The sequence below is a fragment of the Heliangelus exortis genome, chromosome 3 (assembly GCF_036169615.1).
Source record: "Heliangelus exortis chromosome 3, bHelExo1.hap1, whole genome shotgun sequence".
NCBI lineage: Eukaryota > Metazoa > Chordata > Aves > Apodiformes > Trochilidae > Heliangelus > Heliangelus exortis.
Genome location: NC_092424.1, coordinates 85,315,486 through 85,338,879, shown reverse-complemented (window position 1 = coordinate 85,338,879; position 23,394 = coordinate 85,315,486). Strand labels below are relative to the sequence as shown.

The 23,394-nt window shown below is 37.7% G+C and overlaps 1 protein-coding gene across 16 annotated transcripts in view; it reads left to right on the top strand.

Annotated features, from left to right (window-relative positions):
* RIMS1 (regulating synaptic membrane exocytosis 1) overlaps positions 1-23,394 on the top strand; it is a 305,213-nt gene that overhangs the window by 232,310 nt on the left and 49,509 nt on the right. For 8 of the 16 annotated variants that reach the window (XM_071741567.1, XM_071741565.1, XM_071741566.1 and 5 more), the window contains 2 exons: positions 8,267-8,379; positions 15,454-15,620. The exons of 5 other annotated variants lie outside the window; for them this stretch is intronic. In XM_071741567.1, coding sequence (XP_071597668.1) covers positions 8,267-8,379; positions 15,454-15,620 — 280 coding nt within the window. Of the gene's footprint in view, positions 1-436; positions 467-6,343; positions 6,425-8,266; positions 8,380-15,453; positions 15,621-23,394 lie in introns of those variants that run through there. 3 more of the 16 variants (XR_011725375.1, XM_071741578.1, XM_071741573.1) reach the window with 3 other exon arrangements.

Here is a 23,394-nt window from a genome sequence, read left to right as displayed (position 1 = left end):
AAAGACTGATTTTCAGTAGTCCATTGGTTATTGGGTATTACAGGGTTCAAAATATATAAATTTATAAAATAAGTTTCTAACAGTCATTATTGCAGAAAAAGTTTCAGAATTGAAGCTTTCAGAATTGGAATGAGCATGATTATAAAAAGCAATTTTAAGATTTTTGTTATTCATCAATTTGGGTATGACAATACTTAAAAGAGTCCACAATCTGGATCTCAGTAACTTCATTGTTTCTATTAATTTTGAAGAAAAGGTCATAGGCTTTATTATTTGTCACAGTTTATCATTTTAATTTTCTACATTACTTTTACATATGCTGGAGTACTGCATACTGTACATGCCATTGTCACATGTAACACATTTCTTTATCTAACTTTAAATTTGCTGATTTCTTTTTCTGTTTCCATCATTCCGTGCATTTAATTCATTGAAGAGCAAGAGACTTTAAACTCTTCTACAAAAGGTAAATATTTATGTAATTTTTTACAAATGTTTGGCAACTGTGAATACTGGCTTTTCCCTCAATTATATTCTGTATCAGCATATTATATTTAGTTAACAGTGTTTAAAAAGCAAGAAATTTTACTCAGCCAACTCTGTGCTATCTCATGCCCCTGTTTAGAATCTGAAAATTATTTCTCTTGTGATTTGTGATTTTTCCTATTGAAATGCAGTACACTGAATTTAGGATTTTTGTTTTGGTTTTGTTTTTAAATAGAAGCTTCTATTTGGATTATTTTGAAACTCTTTGAAGAAGGACTGAGTGTTGCATCAGGCAGTTCAGATTTTTATATTGGTTCATCTTCCTTATGGAGAACTCAAGGAGGTTACCATGCTACCTTGTGTACTGGGGTACCCAAGCTCATTTCCCAGCTTGGCAGTCTGAGTATGTGATAGGTCATGGCTCAGTTCTGATTTAGGGAGGAGGTCCAGGGCAGTATTAGGTCCTGTGGAAAAGAAGCCCATGCACACGAGGTGAAGGGAGTCACAGCATGTTCTTATCAGGTGCAGGGAGCAGGGCTGCAGAACAGGCTTCAGAGCTCATCTCCCTCACTATCTTCATGTTGCAAATAAGTAGTCATGAAACCTACTGAAGGGGGTACTTTGTGAGTGCATCATTACAAAACTCATCCTGAAGACCAAATGGAAATAGCCTAGAGACTCCCTCTGTTATTTCTGAAATACTTCATCCTGGTCAAACACCAGCATGGGTTCTCTCCCCTGTGCAGCTCTCATCCAGCTCTCCAGTCAAGGGGTCCTTGCCCTCTCATTCCCCTTGCCCGCTGCTCTGGTTGATTCTCCCATCCAAATCTCATCACTGCTTTCTCCCCCTGCCTTTGTGCTGGACACTGATTCTGCATAGTTTCTTCTCCAGCTTCCACCTCTCACTTCCTCAAACCAGACACTCTTGTTTTTTAACCCTGATTCCTGTCCAGAGAGCATCTGAGCAGCACAGAAATAGGAAGCTCCTGGCTTTTGCATTGTAGAATGGCTAAGCATACATATCTCTAGACTGCCTTGAAGCTGTAGCTATTTGTTCAACTTTCTTTGTATGAAAACTGACAGTGAGGAATAGGTCAGATCTCTGTTGGCTTCTGTGGTAAGTGCAGTTCCCTGTTTCCCTGCCAGAACCTGCTGTTTGTACTCCAGAAACAATGTTACTGTCAAGTGTTTTTTATGAGAAATTTTCATTTCAACTTATTTTTCAGTAGTTTTCCTATGTAAGCAAATCTTTTTCTATCCTTTATATTTTTAGTCTTTCTCCCTAAAGGTTAGCAACACAAAGGGTGTGAGATATCTGCTAGTAAGGGTTACAGTCATCTGAAGTTTTTATGCTGATTTCTTCTTGTTTGGGAATGGTAGAACTTGAGGAATTTCTGAACTGTACAATTTCCCTACACCCCCTTTCTGTCCTGATCATCTTGAACAGAAATATGAACTGCTTAAAGCACAAATTTTGTGTTTGTTGCAGGCATCACAGAAAAGAGTACAGCCAATGTTACAGCATCCATATGTTTTCTGTAGTCTAGGAAGGACCACTGTGGTTATCAGGTGATCACAGAACAGGTAATGGCACCAGTTGTTCTTGGCATTAATCCCATACTTGGGTTTGAGCCTGAATGCACTTTTAGAAAGGTAATTTCCCTTAATGGCTGCAAGTGTTGGAAAATTGTTCCTGTGCTTAACCACATGGATTTTAAAAAAATGTCTTAGTACTTACGTATTTGTCTGACTTTATTTAACTTCTTCATACTACTGTACATTATTATGCCTGTATCCTCCAGCTTAAAGAGCCTCCTACTGTTAGAAATCTTCTCACAATCAAGTTATATTTGCCTTCTTTTAAATATTTCTTAAATCTGTTTCTGCAATAGCATGTTCTGCTCTGTGTATTGTTCCCCTGACTTCTCTCTAATTCTTTTCAACCAACAGCATGCTTTGAATTACATTCTTTCTTAGCTAAATTTAATACCTTCCATTTTCCACATGCTGCTTTTTTTTTTTCATGTCCTAAAGCTGTATGTCTTAAATCTCTGTATGGCATAGAAGCATTTATTGTTCTTTTTGTGTCCTGGTTTGGGCAATAACGGTGACATTTTGTAAGCATAAAGGCTGATTTTTGTGGACCTTGACAAAATCCCCTGTCTCCTTTCCTGCTTTATTATTTGCTAGATAGCAGCAAATCACTTCAGAAAGGGTGAAATTTTTATAGTGATACATTTCTAGTATGTACAGTAGTTCTGTTTTGAGTGGCATGTGGATTTTCCTGTAATTTGATGATGGTCAAGAGTCCAGGATGGTGATATTGCTGCACAGGAGGTAGTTTCTGTGCTAAAACACTTCTAATCCCTATTTCCCAATGTATGAGTGGGTTTGGTTTAGATGCCTAAACTCTACAGAATGTAGGTCTCTTTGATGATTGTTGCAAAAGAGGTAGATATCAAAACAGGAAAGCTCAGGAACAAAAAACTAGAGCTGGAAAGGCATCTACAGCATTTTTGCTGTTTTTTGCTGCTTCACTATTGCTGCATGTGGTACAATCCTTAATGAAATGGCCTCACATATGTTTCATACATGATGCTATGAGGTTAGTAGACAGGTGTGTATGGCAGCATGCCCTTTAAGAAATTTGCAAATATATAGTTTAATCCCTCTTTCAACCTTTAAATACGGGACTTAAAAGCTAAAAATTCCTTAATTTTCTTTTGTACAGCTGCACTGTTAGCTAATCAGTGCTGACTGATTTTCATAGTACCAGTCTGTTGTTGATACCAATGCAGGTAGAATTTTTTTCAAAGTCACATTTCATGAGTTGCTAGATTCATATTCTGGATTCTGACCAGGTCTAACCTCTCTATCTGTTATAGAGCAGATAGGAACCAAAGTGTGGCCATGGTAGTTCTAAGAGGACAGAAGTAGAGATGGGGACTGTCAACTAGTTACTGCCATCAGATGTAACTATAAACCTTAGCATAGTACTGACATATTAAAATGAATATATGAATTCTCAGTAATGAGAGAATCTGTTAGAATAAATAAGAAATGGTCATCTCCATTAAGAAAAAACAGCTTTGGGCCTGTCATAGTTTTCTCTAAGGCAAGTTGCATCCTGAAAATGAGAGCACTGTAGCTATTTTCTTTAGTTTATTCCCTGCTCCCTTTAAGTCATGTATTACAGATTTGCATATTTTAGACGATTGAAGGAAATCATGTATTTCATAGGTAATCAATAAAATAATAAAATCACAGTCCTTATGAAAGGAACAGTTACCAAGGACTACCTTTACATTAATCAAAACATCCTTTAATCCCAAGAAATACAAGTAAGTCTTAAAATTACTTTGAGTAAAAAACAACTGTTCCATTATGCACACATGGTATATTATTCTAATACCATGATCACCTCTTCAAAGACTGGAAATCTGTATGTTTAGTTACATTTCCAGCATATAGCATATTTAGAATTCTATAGGATCTTCTAAGAATTACAGTGCAGGGAGGGTGCACAGTCTTCACAAGCGTGTTTCTTGAATGACATGTGAAGAAGAGACTGAGGAGGAACTGATGGACCTGCTAGCTTATGGAATAGGAGGTGGTCTCAATCTTTGGACACTGTCTTTTTCCTTTCAATGTTAATCACAGTGGAAGCCAAAGGGGACTTAGCAGTGAGTTGAGTAATAAACTGAGTAATAGCTAAGAGGGCTTTGTTGGTTTGTCAGAAGTCCTTATTGGGCAGTTAATTTTTGGTAGCCTAGTATGGAGGGTTGATCCAAGGCAGCAATGAAGCATCCACTATCCATTCACACACTTGACCTTCCACAGTAAAATGAGGGAGAGAAGTGGAAGACCTGAGTAAGTCTCCCCAAGATGAACACAGTTTAACCACTGAAGACAAGACAAAAACAAAAACAAACAAACCAACAAAAACAAAAACAAAAAACCAAAACACAAAAAAAGAAGACAAAAAAACCCAAACCAATGAAGGAACAAACCCATCACTGAGTGATACAAAAGCAATCACTCACCCCCTCCCATAAGCAGACCAAGTTCCAGCAACAGCTACCTTGGTAAGATTACATCCAATTTATTGCTGTATGGTACAGAACATCTCTTTGGTCCTTTGGGGTCAGCTGTCCCAATTGTTTGCTCTCAGTCTCCAGCCTACTTGCTGAAGGATGGGCAGCACCTGAAACAGAGACCTTGGTGCTGTGCAGGCACTATTCCATAGCTGCTAAAATACTGGTGTGTTATTGACACTGTTATAGTCACAAATCCAAAACTCAGCACTGTGCAGGCTACTGTGGAGAAAATTACCTCTGTTCCAGCCAGACCCAGTAGACTTGGGATTCCAGGAGTCAGACCAGATAATAAATATATTGACAGAGTTGAAGTAAAACATTTTGATTCCGTCTGTATGTCTGTCTTTTCTCTCCTGCATGGCTTGATTGTTTATGCACATTGTTGTACAACATTCATATGGTTTACATAAGAAAACCCAGCTTAGTAAAAGCTTTGGCTCTCAACTTGCACTCCTTATCCAAGCAGTCTGTTTAATGGCTTCTCTTCTTTCAATTCCTTCTTGCACTGACTGATCTCACATCTGAACCAGCAGTTCTTGATGAGATGAGAGTGATCGTTCTTTCAAGTGTGACTTGTGACACCAGAGAATAAGATGTTGGCACAACTGATACTGGTGGTAGTTCTACCACTAATGTCAGATGCTTGTGGTAAATCTCCATACTTCGAATTCTAGCGCCTCTGTGAAATTTAGAGGTCTTGTGATGACAGTGCTTCAATATGTAAATTACTGGAGTAATCTCTCCAGTTCTATCTCTGAAGAGTTCCAGGAAAAGTGCACGGTAACCACTAATGTCCTAAAAGAAAGCAGAACCAGATTTTTCTGAGAGACAGTTTAAGTTCTTGAAGTAGTGTTTATGTCAGATTTTTGTTACCTGTGGTAACCAGTTGTGTTCCAAGAAAGTAACGTGATCGTATGGTGATGTCACCTATGGTTGTTCCAGCTTCTTCTCGTGTGCTTTTGCTCCTGTGTTAGATATTTTTTCTGCTTCTTGTGATTAGCATGTAAAGAGTATACCAGGCTGTTTATCAAGCAGAAAAAAAATTGTCTAGATACAAAATATGTTCAGATATGCATGGTAAACAGACCTGAAAAGAAAACAGTTGCATTTTCTAGAGCAGACTTACATTTCACACAGTTGCTTGCTTAGAAATGCACTACCAGAGGTAAATACATTTTACTCCAAGCACAAAGCTAAATTTCTCCATTAGAAAATCTATATTTACATCACAGTCTTCAGTAATTGTTCTCGTGTTATTTTATATGATATCTAATGATGCAACATAGAACATAATCACAGGCTCAAGGTTAAGGATTTAAACATAACAAAAATCAAGCATTATCGAGCAAAGATTGAATATTTACCTAACCTTGATTGCAGTAGTTTGCACATATAGTCACTGAAACAGCATCTCATTACTTACTAGAATATTCTTTCTCAGGTAGTGTGAGTAATAGAGAGTAACGTTCTTTCACAGAAGTTATTAAGGGTTAAGCACCTAGAAGTCACACAATGAAAAGGTTATTTTTTAGAGTAACTGTAATCTGTGCACCATACACACAAAGGGCTAAATTTTTAAAGGGGTCTCAATTTTCTCTCTGATTTTACATTCTGTCTATTTCACACATGTATGGTAGGATTAAGATATCTGAGTTTTTGACTCTGTCACTAATTGGTATATCTTAATCTTTTCATACCTGTCCATAAAATAAGAGGCCATCTTTAAAAATTTCACCTAAAGTGCTCAATTTTGCCTTCAGATACCTCCATGCAACTTCCATTGAAGTAATTGGAGCTGTGCCTGCATATCTGATGGTGGAACTGGACTCATTGCAATTAAGGTACACATTTACCAACATAATTAGTCATCTGAAATGATCCCTGGGTCCAGTGTGACATTCTGCATGGGCAGAATTTTCTAGATTGGACCCTCTGCGTGTGGGAGATTGAAGATTACGATGATTACTTTATTTCTTGCCTTAAATTTGTAGCTATAGCAGAACTTTAATGTCATTTGCTGTGTCTATTTTTCCTATTTTAAATAGGAAATATTTCTTAAATAAGAAATGGGAAAGGAGGACATGAAAACATGTTTCACAGTGATGTCTTTATGTACTTTTTCATACCCAACCAGTGCACCGACATTCCCTGATTTTCATGAAAATGTTGTGGATGGTATGTGCATATACAATTGTGATTTGTGCAGTAGCACAATTTAAAAATATCCATCCCTTGGTCTAATGCCTTTGTTCTGTATCTTTATGCTTGCAGAGATGTTTAAAGAATCCCACAGTTAACTAGCAGCATAAAACTGAGATATAATAATGCTCATACCTCTTAGTTCACAGTACAGATTCGTAAACAACATGAGTACTTTTTTTGCCCTAATTAAAAATTCACTTTGTTTTGTGATTTATTTAATACAGGTTATAAATTGGTGTCTCTCTCCTGTCACTGGTCTGGTGAAGCTGTTTACAAAAATCTTGACTTGTAAAACAGTATCATTTTGGAGAAAGTCTTATAAATTTGTGATTGACCCAAAAGCAGAAGATTATGCGGAGTTTTTCCCAAATAAAATGCCACTTCTGAATTTGTGACCACAAAAAATTCTTACTAAAAGAAATTGGTCTGTGATGTTAAACCTGTAAAAACACAATGAACATAGGAAGTACTCCTGTGTTTCAGCATAGTGATTGATAAATATTTGGCTCTAGTTCTAGAACTGTTAAAAAAGTGTCAATTTTCAAGGTACTGGTTTTCTTGGTGTTCTTTTGCATTTATAGTGCTACCAACTTTAATAATGGCAGAAGATATAGTTCAGTCTGAAAATTACCCACTACAGCAAGTGTTAGCTTATTTTAAGGAAGTCTTAGCCCAGGGGTTTTTCACTCTTTGCAGTTGGGCAAGGTCATCTTTCTGTGGAAAGCAGAGCCAATATTAATTGCCAACTTCTTCAAATAGAGGAAGATGCTCCTTACAGCATCACAACTTCTTCAAGGTTTAAGATTAGATTTCTTTGTTTAAACAAACCGTGTCATAGGGAAATTGAAAACACAAGAACAAATACTTGCTCTGAAATAGAAGTGAATATTAGAGAGCAAAGTAGTGCTTTCAAAGGAATTCTTGGGGAAAAATACTCTAGAAAATTATTGTATTTTTCACTATGACTGGTTGAATGGAGAAATTATTCCTCTCATAATCTTTAGCTATGGTAAACAGTTATGTTTTAAGTTATTAGTAGCAGCTCATTACTTTAAAAATAAATTTTAATACTTCTCTAATGCATTAATTTTTAGAATGCGACTGTAATATTTTCTACATTTAAGCAAATACATAGTCGGATGATCAAGGATTTATGTCCTCTGCATCCAGAATGCACAACAGGCTTATCATTCAGCCTATCACTTAAATTCTTTCACTCTTTTCATATCTGTTGCACCAGCTTGATTATGTATAGGAAATTGGGATGTCTGCCCATTTTCAGGTAAAAACTCTCACAAGGAAAGTGGTTGATTTCTTGGCATTAGTGTTCTTTCTGTCCTGTGTTTACACCCTGATTGTTCTACATGTTTGTAACATTTCTTTGTTCTGTTCAAGTGGAAATTAGTTAGAATTGTTGCTAAGCCATTTTTTTTCCCAGGTTTTCACTATTTTTAATTCATTTTCATTGTGTGTTTTTGCAGCAAGCTTAGTAGTGGAGGAGCGAACGAGACAGCTGAAAATGAAAGTGCATCGGTATAACCAGACATCAGGGTCTGGCTCTAGCCAAGAACATGAGCGTGAGCAATATACCAAGGTAAAGTCAGTAGTATGGAAATGATACTTTGGCTTAAGAAATGATGGCATAGAACTGTTTATTTAAAAATTTGTGACCCCCCAGGAACACTATTTTATAAAGCCTGAGAGATATTTCTTTGAGTAATAAAGCTCTTTGAGTAAGTAAGCTTTTTAACATCTACTTTATCTGATGTGCATTAGACTTGGTCTTTGATGTCACCTAAAATGAATCTGCAAAAACCAGAAGATTTCAGAACTAATTCAGATATTTTAACATCTATTAAAGAATGTCATGTCACTTAGGAAGCTTAGGAAGTCCTGGCCTGCAAATCTCTGGAGCCTGGAAAAATGAGCCATAGCATCATTGTATATTGGCCCTATTCCCTTGTTCTTCTCCAGGCCCTGCTGTTGTCTGATATGTAGACAACTAGGCAGAATTAGATGAAATCCCACACAGCTGGTGTCTTTTTCTTTTTTTTTTCCCATCAAATAATGTCACAGATAAATTATTTCCTTTATTCAAATACAGACTGATTGCCTTGATCTCCTTTTCTAATAAAATGTAAAGATCTCCTCTGATAATTAAGTGTACATCAAAATACATTAACGAAGTTATGTTTTTTTCCTTGATTGTGCTAAAATTTTATCCCATAGCCGTGTAAGTTCAAACTGTATAGGCTTCTGAGCAAAGTGCTGAAAACATCTTGGACATCTGCACAGCCACTTAAAAATCAAGCTGTGAGGGGAAGGAAGGAGCTGAAGTTTCTGCTGAAGACGTTTTGCCTAACAGAGGAAGAAGTTACAGAAGTCGGGGTGGGGGAGAGAACTTTTCATTAGAATCTGTGTTTCCTTTTGGAGATACAACTGGGTCTGTGTAGGCAAAGTAAAAGGCAGGGACAAAACCAGCCTTCCAGTGCCGTTAAGACTTAGGTGCCTTCAGCAAGTGACCACAGGATGGCAGTATGAATGTAAAAGTCCCACTAAAAAAATTCAGTGACAAGCAGCAAACTGAATACCTTAAAAATAAGGTCTCAGACTACCAGTAGTTGGAAGAAAACCACAGCTTTCATGAATTAAGACTTCTGTGCTTCAAGAGCCACATTTCAAAGACTTTCCATATGTCACTAAGAACTAAATGCTTCTATTTTAATTTCTATATTTTAAAAGAGATAGACCTTTTGGTTTATGAACTAGTGCCATACAGAAAATAACAAACAATGTCAAGCTCTCAACAGCTCCAAAATCAGAAGTCTCCTGGCATTTATTGCCCTGGTGCAGCCACTGAACTTTCTGTGCCTTCCCCTCCAAGGTCACTTCCCTGTGGTGTGCAGAACTGATGCATGTTCCCTGAGGTACAAGTTAAAATAGTCCATAGATGAGGTACTATTCAGCAGAAACAAAAGCAGAAATCTGACTATGAAAGAAGAGGCAATTGGGCACCTTACTGGTAGTACCTAACACATGAAAAGTTTGTTCAAAGTCTTGTCTTACAGTTAAATGTGGAGGCAATTTTAATAAGGATGTTTCTTTTTTGGGACCAGCCCACTATGAACATATCTTAAATAGTTTTCAAAGGGAAGAGAAGTATGAGAAACAGGTCTTTGTCCTCAGATGCCAAATTGTGGGATATCAGTACTGTTTAAGAAAAGCCACTTCAAAATTGGGATGCGAATTTCCAATTACATCATCTGCCAGAATTCAGAATTTAATAATATAGCACTGTTAAATTAATAATATAACAATGTTAATAATATTTTAACACCTCATTTGGTGTATGGGGTTTGCTGTTACCTTTTGAAGAGGTCAACTCAGGACAAAAGGGTGAGATGCAGTGTGTCTCTATGGTATTTCCCAAGCAGTTAATGTGTTAAAAAACATGAAAATTCATTTGATAAGCTTTACAAGAGAGAAAGATAACGTGTGCTTTGGCCAGGATCATAGTCAAAGGCCAGTTTTCTAATTTGGATTTCCTGTGCTTACATATTGATTCAAAAGTCCATATTTTTTCATTACAAAACTTATTTTTTAGCCTGCCATTTTAATATTTGTCATAAGCAGTATTTATGCTAATTTTATTTTTCTTCTTATGCTAATGTAAATCCCATGTATGGTGAAAGAGTTGTTGGAAAAATGAATCTGTGTGGTTGACAATTTCCCTGATCCTCTAGTACCTAGAGTTTTTTAGTACCATCTTCAGTTTTTGAATATAGATGGAAATGAATTTAAAATTGAAATCACAGCATGAGAAGTACTAGATGGAAAGAACTCAGTGGAGCCATTGTTTGTTCAGAATTTCTTAAAAAAAAAAAGGTATGACTACAGCTTAAAGGAAGCAAATGCACTCTACATTGCTACAAGAAAAATATTTTTGGAGTACCAACTGTTCTGAAAGACATTGTCTCCTTTCCATGCTAAAATAGTTTTAAGGGCATTGAATGACTTGTGTTGGATTTTCAGTCAAAAAAGCTTTAACTTCTTATGTATTTTCTACATGCTAATGGTGTAGTCCTACACAGGATGGACTGTAAGTGCTGAGAAAAATATCAGCACATTCTAACACTGTTCTCTTTTCAATGAGATAGCTGTTTGCCTCATATCACTATGGTGATAATCATAATTTTAAAATGTTAAATGTGCTACTGTATCTCTTTACCCTCAAAAGACATGAAGAGAGTCAACAAAGTAAAACAAACAGATGAAGATTTAGGCAGCTCTTATAAAAAAGTAGTAAGTCATATCAGCTGATGTAGTAAAGCTGATGAATGAGACTTCTAAAGAAGAAGCAACAGCTCCACTGGTGGTAAGGTGAATGGAAGAACTGCATTTCAGCTGGTTATATTTCAGCTAGTTATGTTGAAAACCCCTAAGTCTTTGTAATGCAGAAGCAGACAGTGCAGATAGTTTGGGCATTTGAAGCCATCTGCTGTTAGTGTTTGAAGAACTAGACCTACTCTGTTGTAATTGCTATCAGAGTTGCTGCAAAGTTCAGCACTTGTAACATGATAAATAGTGCACCTGGGAATTCAGAAAATACAAAGCTTTAAATCTGTAGGACAGAGTTAAAAGAGAAGTGATCACACTGAAGATTTACTTTAATTTAAAGCTTCAAAGTTATTTTATATAATATTTAAGTATAACACAACAGAGAAATTTATTACAAATTTTACAAGTTTTCTAGATTAACAAACAGGACTGTATCATATTACTTTTGAGCCCAGCCAGAAACCTGCAGACATTACTGTAGTGCAGATACCAAAAAATAGATCTTAGCCCAGGACATTTCTTCTAAATGGTAAGTTCAGGTATCTTGCAACAAGAATATGATAATCTTTTAAGGATCGCTGGTTTTTGGAAGAGCGCTATTTACTTCTGTCTATATTTGAGGGAGGGAAATCTTAAAAACAACCAGTCATCTTAGCAACCAGATGAACAAAATGAAAGCAATTTTGAAGTTTTGACATTTTACTGAAAAGGGATAGGTAGGGAATGAGCAGGGGAAGTTTTATGCCTCTGATAGCAGACAGTGAATACCGTAGAAGCAGCAAGGGAGCAAGACAGAGTGAGGATAGCTGCATAGCCCCCACATACTGGAGGTTGATACCTGTGCTGAAGACTCTACTTCAGTAACTGGGTTCATATTGATACTGAACAGCCATTTGATGAGGCTGAGTGCCTAAACAGTCACTGATACTCAAGCTGGGACTTTTAACTTCTCTCCTGGTATCGTAACCAGTTGGATAGCCATGCTTGATGCTCGCTCTCTCTCTCTCTCTCTCTCTCCTGCCCATCTTTCCCAGCTCCCATAGGCAGTCTATGAAAGGTGGAGCAAATTCAGTATGAGTGAAACAGAGGGTCTTCTGCTGCTTCACAGGGCAAATATAGTCCATTATTCAACTTTGCTATTCTGTGGTTCAGTAATTGAGTGCTAAACAGATTCAGGTGTGGTTTGAAACAAAGGCCACCAGCCTGTACCTCCTTCAACACTTAAAAAGTAAGGCTTCCAGCAGGAAAGAAGTCATTGCATCTGGCCTTGATGGCAGAGCTCAGATGGTATCAGCCTTCTCCAGCAGCATATCATGCTTGCTCAGGGACAACATTAATCTTCTACCATTCCAGATTCACTGCATGTTCTCTCAAACCAAGGGCAACAAAGAGAATGTGGACTTTCTGGTGAGGATAAGAAGAAATAAACTTGATGAGAGAGGGAGGAAGTAATTGTCTTCTGCAAATACCAATAAAACATGGAGGTATTTCTGAAACACGCTGTTACCATCCTTTAAAAACCATGTATTTGAGAGAGACTGCATGGTTATATTTTAAGCAAAGTATTTTTTAAATCTTAGTTGCTGAGGAATCACTTCCAAATGTAGTGTAAATATATAGAAGGAGTAAAATCCCTGTTTCTCTGGAATCAATAGAAATTTTATTTAATAGGATCACCAGTTCTGTTGTAGATTGCAATTCTCTTTACCATTCTCTGTGCCAGAAAAAACAGACCATCCCATGTGTTCAGATGCTTTTCATATTTTTAGGTGCCTCATTTTAGGAAAGCTTAAAGGATTCATTAGGAATTCTGTGGGAATTTTGCATGAAATATCAAGGCTGCTTCCAGGAGTGGTACACTTAAACTGGAGTAAAATAACCATGAAGTTTCACAGCCTCTGAACATTTATGTTTAGCTTCATTAGGAAGTTTTCATAGTTTTCATAATTTTTAGACTTTGGAAGAAAAATGTTATCTAAAAAAATGCAAAATTTCCGTTATTATGAAACAGAGCTGATAAGAATCAGTATGTTTTGTATTTCCATCTCAGAGAGGTTTATTTTGAAGTTTCAAAAAGGGTAAGCAACAAAATTACTTAACAGATTCTACAAGCCATATACAAAAAGTGGTCTGAATAAATGTATCAGCATAGTCTCACCTTAACTCCATTGGTCATTTGTATTTTGGTAAGTCACACAAAGTCACTTGGTAAAAGAATCTCCATCCAAATCCTTGTTGTAGTTGAAAATATTTTTGAATATTGGAATTATTTAGTCCTCTGTGTTACCACTTCATTAAATCAGAGTTATGCTGCATCTGTTTCAATGTCAATGCCTGTTAGACATATCTGAGCTCAAAGTTGTTATAGTCCAAGCTATTCTGAAGTAATCTGCAGAGTTTCATTTTGTATTTGAAGTTGAAATTTCACCTCTGGTAAACCAGAGCTTTTTTTTCCACGGATGTTTTCGGTCAGCCAGTGCAACCCCCTTACAGGGAATTGCAGAGTTTCCTCAATGCACACTCCTCAGACCAAATCCTCAGCTTTTTATCCACAAATTGGTTTGTGTTTTTAGTCTCTGCAGATGCTGCCCAGGAGCTGTAACTCTGAAAGATATACTGAGACATTAAATTTGTATAACCTCAATTTCTCCTACAGATTTCTCTTGCAGTATGCTCATTATTCATTCCCCTTTTCTACTCTGTTAACTTCTTCATCTTATCTTAGATGTTTTACCAAGAGGCTTCCAAGTGGGTTGTGTAGCCCTCAGACATAGTTACTGAAAGGCACCTGAGCAATAGAAGATAAACCTGGCTTGAGAACAGGAGGCCTGACACATTCATCTGTACAAACCCCAACTTGTGCTTGCCAGACTTTTAAAGTCAACTCATGACATTTGCCATCTGAGTCAGCCTGAAACCCAGTGCCTAATTGAGCTGGGGATATTCACACACTGTCACAGCTTTGTGTATAATTCATAAATAAACTTTTATAACTTGCGTTTTTACAGAGCACAGATCTAGAAGATGAATTCTGTAGAGTGTCTTGTCAAAAACTGCCTGGTGTTCCCACATATCAGTGGTTACCCTGTAATATTCCCTGGGAAGTACACCTCTGGTTTAGTTGCTTTTCAGCTGGGTGTCCTTGCTCTCAAGTGATAGTGGGTTTTAGTTTTGTGACCACAACAGTGGTTTGATCCCTATATCTTGTGATCAAAGATTACATATGTGTGACATTGCTAGGATTGAAGCTTCCTTTTCAAAGAATCATTTAGGTTGGAAAACACTTCTAAGATCATCAAGTTCAACCATTAATTTAGCACTGCCAAGTCCACCACTAAACCATGTCCCTAAGCACCACATCTACACATCTTTTTAATATCTCCAGGGATGGTGGCTCAACCATTTCCCTGGGCAGCCTGAATTTTTCCTAATATCCAATCTAAACCTCCTCTGGCAAGTCTAAAGGCTGTTTCTTCCTGTCCTATCACTTGTTACCTGAGACAAGAGACCAACACTACGACCCCCTTTCAGGTAGCTGTGAAGAGCATTAAGGTCTCCCCTCAGCCTTCTTTTCTCCAGGTGAAGCAACTCCAGTTCCCTTATATATGTTTGACTGATGATGTGAGTAATATGATTGTTACATAGCAGGCAATGCGGGGTCACAATTGGTTTTTAATACAGTTGGTTTTTGCCAGCAAAAGGTTGTTAATTTCTACCCCTGTCCACATATTCTTCCTGCTGAGCCTTCTGCTAGTTCTCATGCAGGTGCACTTCTAAAAGCAACCCTGATCTGCCTGAAAACAAGTACTGCTTTTCCTGAGTTATTTTTTTGCCTAACTAGTTCCTCTAGTATCAGGATACAAAGACATTTGCTGTAGAAAATGTACTTTTCTGAGAGAATGCAGGTATTGAAATCAATCTCCAATATCAGCTCCATGTAGCATTATATTTGTCAGACTGATCTGCAGTTCTCTGGTTTCAAGCTCTGTGCAAATACTTTGTAGCATATTTTATATTTGAAAAACTGAAAAAGGTCTTTCCACTGCATAAATGTCATCATTATATTTCCACAGCATTAAAGAACAATCAGCCTACTTGGATTCTAATGCTGTAATTTATTTCAAGTGTCTTATTTAGCCAGTAAATACCAGGTTTGATTTCTTCACTAGGCATAAGGACATTATTTAATGTAGGTGTCTCTCTGAATTTCATATATTTTATTAGATCTAAAAGCAGTTAGAGAGAATTGTCATGCTGAGGTCATTTATTGTCTCAATATAATTGTTATATTTTTATAAGCCTCCTCACCCTGTCTTTTCTTGATCTCTAGTATAATATACAAACAGATCAGTACAGAAGTTGTGATAACGTCTCTGCCAAGTCATCCGATAGTGATGTCAGTGATGTGTCAGCCATTTCCCGAACCAGCAGTGCCTCACGCCTCAGCAGCACAAGTTTTATGTCAGAGCAATCTGAACGCCCTCGGGGCAGAATCAGGTGAGTTTTCAGTGCAGCTTCAATTCTCTCCCATCCCCTCTTACATTTTGTGCCAATATACAACCGGAAATTACTGAAATTAGATGACCGCAAAACCAGATTTTGTGAAAAATATTTATGAACGTATAAACAATCTTCTGTTGCTACCTTAAGATGACTATTTTTGCAACTGTGCAGAACAGGCAGAAAACTTCCCATGAGGAGATAACAGATAAATGTGTTTGTGGCACATGGAACTTGAACACACACTATCATCTCATTTCTGGCTATGAATCAATGCAATCTCTATGCCAGTAGGGTGTTACAGCAGAAGTATTACAAGATTTTTCATCTAGAGAATTTTCTTTTGTAGAAGCTTTGTTTTTTTTTCTTTCAATTTACTTATTTATTTCTCTACCATCTACCTTTATTTTGTTATTTTTATGTATATGATTACTTACTGACTTTGAAACAAGTATCTGTATAGTAGTTTTGCTATCTCTGGTTCTAAAGTCGTTTAAATCCTTTGCATTGTCAACAACTAAATATCTCCTTATTCCTTTATAATAATCCACCCTTTATTTAGTGCTTTTTTAGATACACAGTTTGATTCCTCACTTCATTTACCTTGACAAAACTCAGCAGATGAAAAGGCTGTGGGGTTGGCTTGGTAGTCTATGATTATATCTAACACTGTCCAAACTCTCAAAAATGTGAGTGTTATAAGACATGGGAAGAATTAGGAACTATAAAATTCTTGGGAACTAAAAAAGTTAGGAAGCAAAAAATTGTTCTTATGGAGAAAATCAGTCAGATAGAAGTCTGGATGGCATCATTTAGTACTTCAAAACATTTCTAGACAGACTCACTATCCAAGAAGTTCATCTGCAGGCTTTTTGATCAGTTCATGCAATGAGAAGGGATGTCAGGGAAACACAGAAGTGGGCCAATGTGTATGAACTCCACCTCGTTATTTTGTTAAGTTCACAAGAGTATTCAAAGTCATGTTTCAGATTGCTGAGATTATTACCTGACAGCTGCAGTAATCTGCGATGCAACATAACATCATGGTGGAACTGTAAATGAAGCTCAAGTTAATCAAGTGTTTTAAGTTATTTCAGTTCATGTGTTTAACTGCTGTATTTCATTATGTCCTAGCTTTTCAGTGCTTGTCTCTTATGGAGGGTTTTAGTCATATCAAAATACTTGGTATTTTCTAGACACTGAATTTTTCCAGTTAAGCCCTGTTGCAGTATATTTGGCAGGTTGAACAAAGTAGGATATTTCCCCATAAATTTCTCTGGCATTAAAAATACTTCATCAGAAATGTTCTTTGGATTAGAAATTACTGATCACAAACATGAGAACTGGAAGAGCCACTAACCTCATGTTATGCTGGAAAGTGGGAAACTTCTTGCTCTCCTTCAAGCTCTTCCATTCTGTGAACAGCAGAAAACATTGGATAACAGGATTAGATGATGTAGTGTACAAAACCAAGTGTCTGCAATGGGACCTCCAATTCAGCTTCATTCTAGACCTCCAAGGCCCCCATTATTTTCATTTGGAAGTGTGGCAGCCCAATGGCCATGGCAAGTGTGTGAGTGAAGTGTTAAGTTTTAAGGCACAGCTCATAGAATCATAGAATTGGCTGGGTTGGAAGGGACCTCAGAGATCATCAAGTCCAACCCTTGACCCACCGCTGCAGTTACCAGACCATGGCACTGAGTGCCACATCCAGTCTCTTTTTAAATATCTCCAGGGATGGAGAATCCACCACTTCTCTGGGCAGCCCATTCCAGTGTCTGATCACCCTCTCTGTAAAGAAATTCTTTCTAATGTCCAACCTAAACCTCCCCCGGCACAACTTGAGACCAGGCCCTCTTGTCTTGCTGAGAGTTGCCTGGGAAGAGAGACCAACCCCCACCTGGCTACACCCTCCTTTCAGGGAGTTGTAGAGAGTGATGAGGTCTCCCCTGAGATGCCTCTTCAGGCTGAACAGCCCCAGCTCCCTCAGCCTCTCCTCATAGGATCTGTGCTCGAGTCCCTTCACCAGCCTGGTTGCCCTCCTTTGGACCTGCTCCAGGACCTTGATATCCTTCCTGAACTGAGGGGCCCAGAACTGGACACAGTACTCAAGGTGTGGCCTCACCAACGCTGAGTACTGGAGATGAGAGCTGTGAAGAACCTAGTAAGCATAAAGAAACTCAAAGGAGGTTGCCCAGTTTTAAGCATCTCACTAAACTAAGTCATTCAGCTGGTATCCCTAGGTGGCTTTTGCATCCAGAACTAAAATAGACGAATTCAGAATACACAAGCAAGATTCCTGGTCTGCATCATCTCTAGAAAGGGTGTCTCTGTTTCTTTAGCCTGTTGAGTAGAGGAAAATGAATCCAAGGACTACTGACCAGCAAGCTGAGTTAATTAAATAAATGGAGATGTGACCTGAAAGAACTTAAGGGTAGTAACCTGAAGTGACACTGTGCCCTCTAACATTTCGACTTCAGCTAAAAATCACTGGTTAGTTATTCATATTAAGAATTCTGGTGTCCAATTTATGAATGTGAAGTGTGCCATCTTAAGGCATCAGTACTTCTAGTGAATGTCATTAATCAATACAGCCCCATTATCCCTCATATTAGTGCATCTGTGAATAGGGATATAAATTAAGCTCCTAGACATACGAAGATACAAGATGTTGTCCTCTTTAGGATTATTTTTGAGAAAGAAAGATGATTTTGTACAAAATGTCATTACTTTTAAATGCCGGAAAGACAGAGGTTTCAGGTCATAGTGAATGAAGTTTATATGCACTAATTTCACCACCAGTTCTGCCAACACAAACAGCTTCCTGATCTTTTCTCCCAAACCCAATTAGAGGAAAGATCCTTTAAAAAGCTAGCTACTGCCTTTTCACCATCAGTCTAGGCAGAATCAATCAATCTCTGTCTTTTATCTCAGTTTTGAAGGTTTGAGATTCGGTCATTTCAGACAATGCATTCTATATTATCCTGTGTTTCTTTATTCAAGAGGTACAAATTTTATACCTGGAAGTAAATTGCTATCCTGTGGCTTTAAAGTGTATGGGTATTAGCTAGGGATGTGTAACAATTTGTGGGTTTTACAGCAAAGTTAAATTTCAATGAATAACACATTTTGTTATATTTAAATTATGTTGTGCTTTCCATAATTTAAAGTTTTTATTGAATAAAATACTATCTGAATAGCAAGGAAAAAAGTAGCTAATCCACAGAAATACTGTGTATCTTGTTTGATAAGCTACATAACACTCTAGCTGTTCTTTCAGTCAACAGTTCCAAAGGTAAAGTTTTGTAGTAAAAGAAAACCTGAGCATGCTGAAGAAAGGAGTAATAAGTGAGAATAAAAGCAAATCTTCCCTTTCCTTTAATCAAGGACAAGACTGTCTCTAAACCTTTTAAGGCAAAAGGCTTTATTTCATTCCTGCAAAGTATTTGTAATTGAATTACCTGACAGAAATCTGTGACATAGCACAGAAAATACTGTTAGTTAATCTTCAGTCTGGAGATTTTGTTGATTATCACTTCCAATAAGCTCCCAATAATTCCCCAAGAGGGAATTATGATTGATGCAAGTTCTATATATAAGTATCTAAAATAGCTTCTTCATTTCTAATTTGTTTAGCATTTCAAGTGGATGTAAGAAATGGCTATGCATGAATAAACTAGTTTGCATATGAAATTATTCCAAACATGTTCCTATCCTGAGAAGTCTGACTAGTATGCTCTCTAGTGGAAGCAAAGGCAAATATTATTTTTGTTCTGGGAAAAATAATTCCCTGAATTTAGGGGAAAAAAGTGTTCTTGGACTTTTGACTTGAATTGGAATTAGACTTGTGAATTTGGCCTGCCAAAGCATTTGGAGTTGGTGTTTATTTCATGACTGAATTTTGATCATTCTTTATGGAGGTTTGCTTTCATCAGTGATGATCTTTATGCTTCCATAATACAGTCAAGGAATACTTTGCTCATGAGTTTGCTACAGGTATGACTGTGTGTGACTTGGGAACGTTGCTTACACCCTAAATGAAGCAGAATAAATGTATTCATGGTTCAATATAAATGATTGATAAATAAGAATCTGTTTTAAACACATAGTGATTAATCAGCATCACACAGGTTTGATCAGACAATGAAGGACATTTGCTCACTTCATTAAAAATTATGCCCAGGGAATAATTTTTTGTTAGAGGTCTGTTTATGCAGATTCCAAAGATACCTGGACTTTTTGGTGAAGTCAAGGAGGGAACTGCTGTGCATTGTGGAGGTGAGCTGGAGGTTTCTGTTCTGGAGGGTTTAGCAAGTTGGCTGGCATACAATGTTTCACTGCAATCTGATAGAAAAAAATCTGCCAAGTATATGAAAGGCTATGCAATGACTTTTAAGCTGGATTTCTCTCTGTGTATGTGGTTTTCAAACATATTTCTCTAGCACTATCACACCTTTAGTAAGAACTAAATTTGGTTGCATCACATCTTCCATAATTATGTTTAGTTTCTTATTAAATGTGTGATACAAACAATATAATTATCTTTGTGCCATATTTTTATCTGGTTTACATTCATTGCTTGGTTGAATGCTTAAGTTTAATTAAAATATTTTAAGCCTATCAAAGAAAGAGGTTAATATAGTAGGTTGTAACGGTGGACTTAAGCCAGTCCAAATTTCTTTCACAAGTTATACCATGCCACTGAATGGTTTGTATCTCATAAATGCTTCTTGGGATTCAGGTGTAATTCTCAGTACATTACTGAAGGAAAAGAACTTCTTTGGGTTTGACAAACCTGTTTCTTCCCAGTTTCTAGAACAGCACATGTGGTTTGCATGAAGCTGGCATACTCACAGTACACTAGAACTGTAAGCTAGAAATGCTAGCACATTTCAGCTCTGGATCAGGAGCAATGGGATAATAATGGGATAGTAATTGGAGCAATGGGATAATAATGCATGATCAAGCAAGAAAGTGGTTGATGAGCTGGCAGGCAAAGCGTTCAGTGTGATGTAGACAGGCAGGACCTCATAAACAGCAAAACAGAACAGGAAGGAGCCCACCCTGAGAGCATTTTAAACAAACTGGACATATACAAGTCATTGGCACCTGACAAGATGCACCCATGGGTACTGAATGAGCTGATGCTGACCAATGTCATTGCAAGGTCACTCAGTAATCTTTGGAACATCTTGGCAACCAAGTGACGTTCTTGAAGACTGGAAGGAAGAAATTGTCACCACTTTGTTTCAAGAAATGCTGGGAGAATGTGGGAAACTAAGTTTGTTAACCTTAGCTGAGACACCTGGGAAGGTGATAGAGCAAATAAATCTGGAAGACATTTACGAACATACAGAACAAGACACTGATTAGTGTCAGTATGAATCTACAAAATAAAAATCATGCCTGACCAGCCTGGTAGTCTTCTTTCATTAGCTGACTGGCTGGGTGAAAGAGAGCAGCAGACATTCTCCACCTTTCTTTAGTAGGACTTGGAAGAACAGCCTAGGTAAGTGAAGAGTGAGGGAGGTTCAAAACTGTCTGAACACCTGGCTCAGGGTGTTGTGGTCTGTGACATAAAATCCAGCAGGAGCCATATCATGAGTGTTATATGCCTTGAGTCAATATTGTGGCAATACTGGTTAACATCTACAGTAGTGACTGAGATGATGGGACAGAGTGCACCCTCAGCAGGTTTGTAGGCAATAGAAAATAGTGGGTGTGGCACTATACATAGTAAGAGGTGTCTCAACAGGAACGAGAAATGGGCCAATAGAAACCTCATGAAGTTCAGCAAGGGAAATGCAAAATTCTTTATCTGGTGAGGAGTAACCCCATGTACCATTACCTGCTGGGGGCTCACAACTGGAAAGCAGCATTTCAGAGAAGACCCTAGGATCCCTGTGAACACTAAGATGAACCCAAGCCAGCAGTGACTCCTTGTGGCAAAGGCCAACACCATCATGGGCTGCATTATCAAGGGCTTTGTCAGAAGATTGAGGAACTTAATCCTTCCCCTCTTCTCAACTCTAGTGAGACACATCTACACTCTTGAGTCCAGTTCTGGGCTTCTCAGTACAAGAGACATGGAGATACAGAGCTCCTGAAGCAAGTCCAGCAAAGGGTCATGAAGACAATGAAGGGGTTGGAGCATCTCTCATACAAGAAGAGGCCATGAGAGCTGGGACTTCAACCTGGAGAACACTCAGGGCAATCTTATCAATGTGTAAATGATGGATGAGTGAGGGTAAAGAAGACAGAGTTGATGAGAGGATGAGACATGCTGGCACAAAATGAAATAAGGGAAATCCCACTTTACCATAAACCCCCCTTTTTTCTGCACAGTTTACTGAACTCTGGGACAGGTGGCTCAGAGATGTTGTGCAGTCTCACTACTCGAGGATCTCCAAAACCCAACTGGGTATGGTCCTGAGCAACCTGCTGTCACAGAACCTGCCATGAGCAGGAGGATTGGACTAAACAGTCTTCAACTGCAGCTTATTCCATGGTTTTCTGAATAATATATTGAGTAGGTGAGTATACTGAATCTGGAAATTACTTCTAGTTAGTTAGATTGTGGTTAAATCATAAAATGGTTTGGGTTGGAAAGATCATCTAGTTCCAACCTTCCCCCCTGCATGGGCAGGGACTCCTCTGACTAGACCGGGTTGCTCAAAGCCCCATCCAACCTGGCCTTGAGCACTTCAGGAAGGGGACACCCACAGCTTCTCTGGGCAACCTGTTCCAGTATTTTACCACCCTCACAGTCAAGAATTTCTTCTTAATGCCTACCATAAACTTATCCTCTTCCCCTCATTGTGTCACTACGTGCCCAGGTAGGAAATACTTCTTTAGCTTTCCCATATTTTCCCCATTCAAGTACTGGAAGGCTGTTCTAAGGCCTCCATGGAGCCTGAAGTGAAATGAAAGTAAAAGGCTTAGTTCTAGAATGCAAAATAGGAGGCAGTGAAGAAGTGTGAAACACTTCTGTAAGTGACAGGAATGTAAGTGACAGGAATAAAAATCTGTTTCATATATAACTCCTGAATTTTTTCTTCTCTTTTTACGTCACTGGTTTGAGATGCTGACCATTTACCTTACTCATATGCCTAGTTTAAAACTAAAGTTGCACGAGGTCTGGACTGAAATAACCCACTCATTTTGTGTTAATTATAAAAAGTAATTAAAATCTGTATATTGAATTTGTGCTACAGTGTAGTTAAAAGTGTAGTTAAGGTTTTTCATTCATAGAAAAAGAAGTAAAATATTTTTATTGAAATTATACTGTGCACAGAAATAGTGAAGGCAATAACAGAACACTGCAGTTTATTCAATGATAAAAGCAAATCATCTGGAAAATGGGCAAATTCATGGGCGGTTTTAAACTCGTTTTGTGTGGTTTATGCACTATGCCACACTCATTATCTAAACCTAGGAGAGGATTTAGAAAATGTGTTGAATGTTAGGGTTTTTTTGTACGTTGCGTATGTTAGCATATGTTCCTTATACAAACCTGTGTCAGGGCAAGATAACGTTTTATAAATAAAGGATTGAGCTATATAAATTTATAGTGAAATATTCAATACTGCACCTTATCACGAAAGGGTCCATTTGGGTATACTAGGCCAAACTGGATGTTCCTGATTTCTATAGCTCTTAATGCAAGTGCTCTATATAAAAGTAAATTTTGTTCTAATTGGGCAAAATACTGTCAGGTCGGAACCTTGTCTGGCACAGGAGACATTGACATGCAGTTGGAAGCATGGTGGTT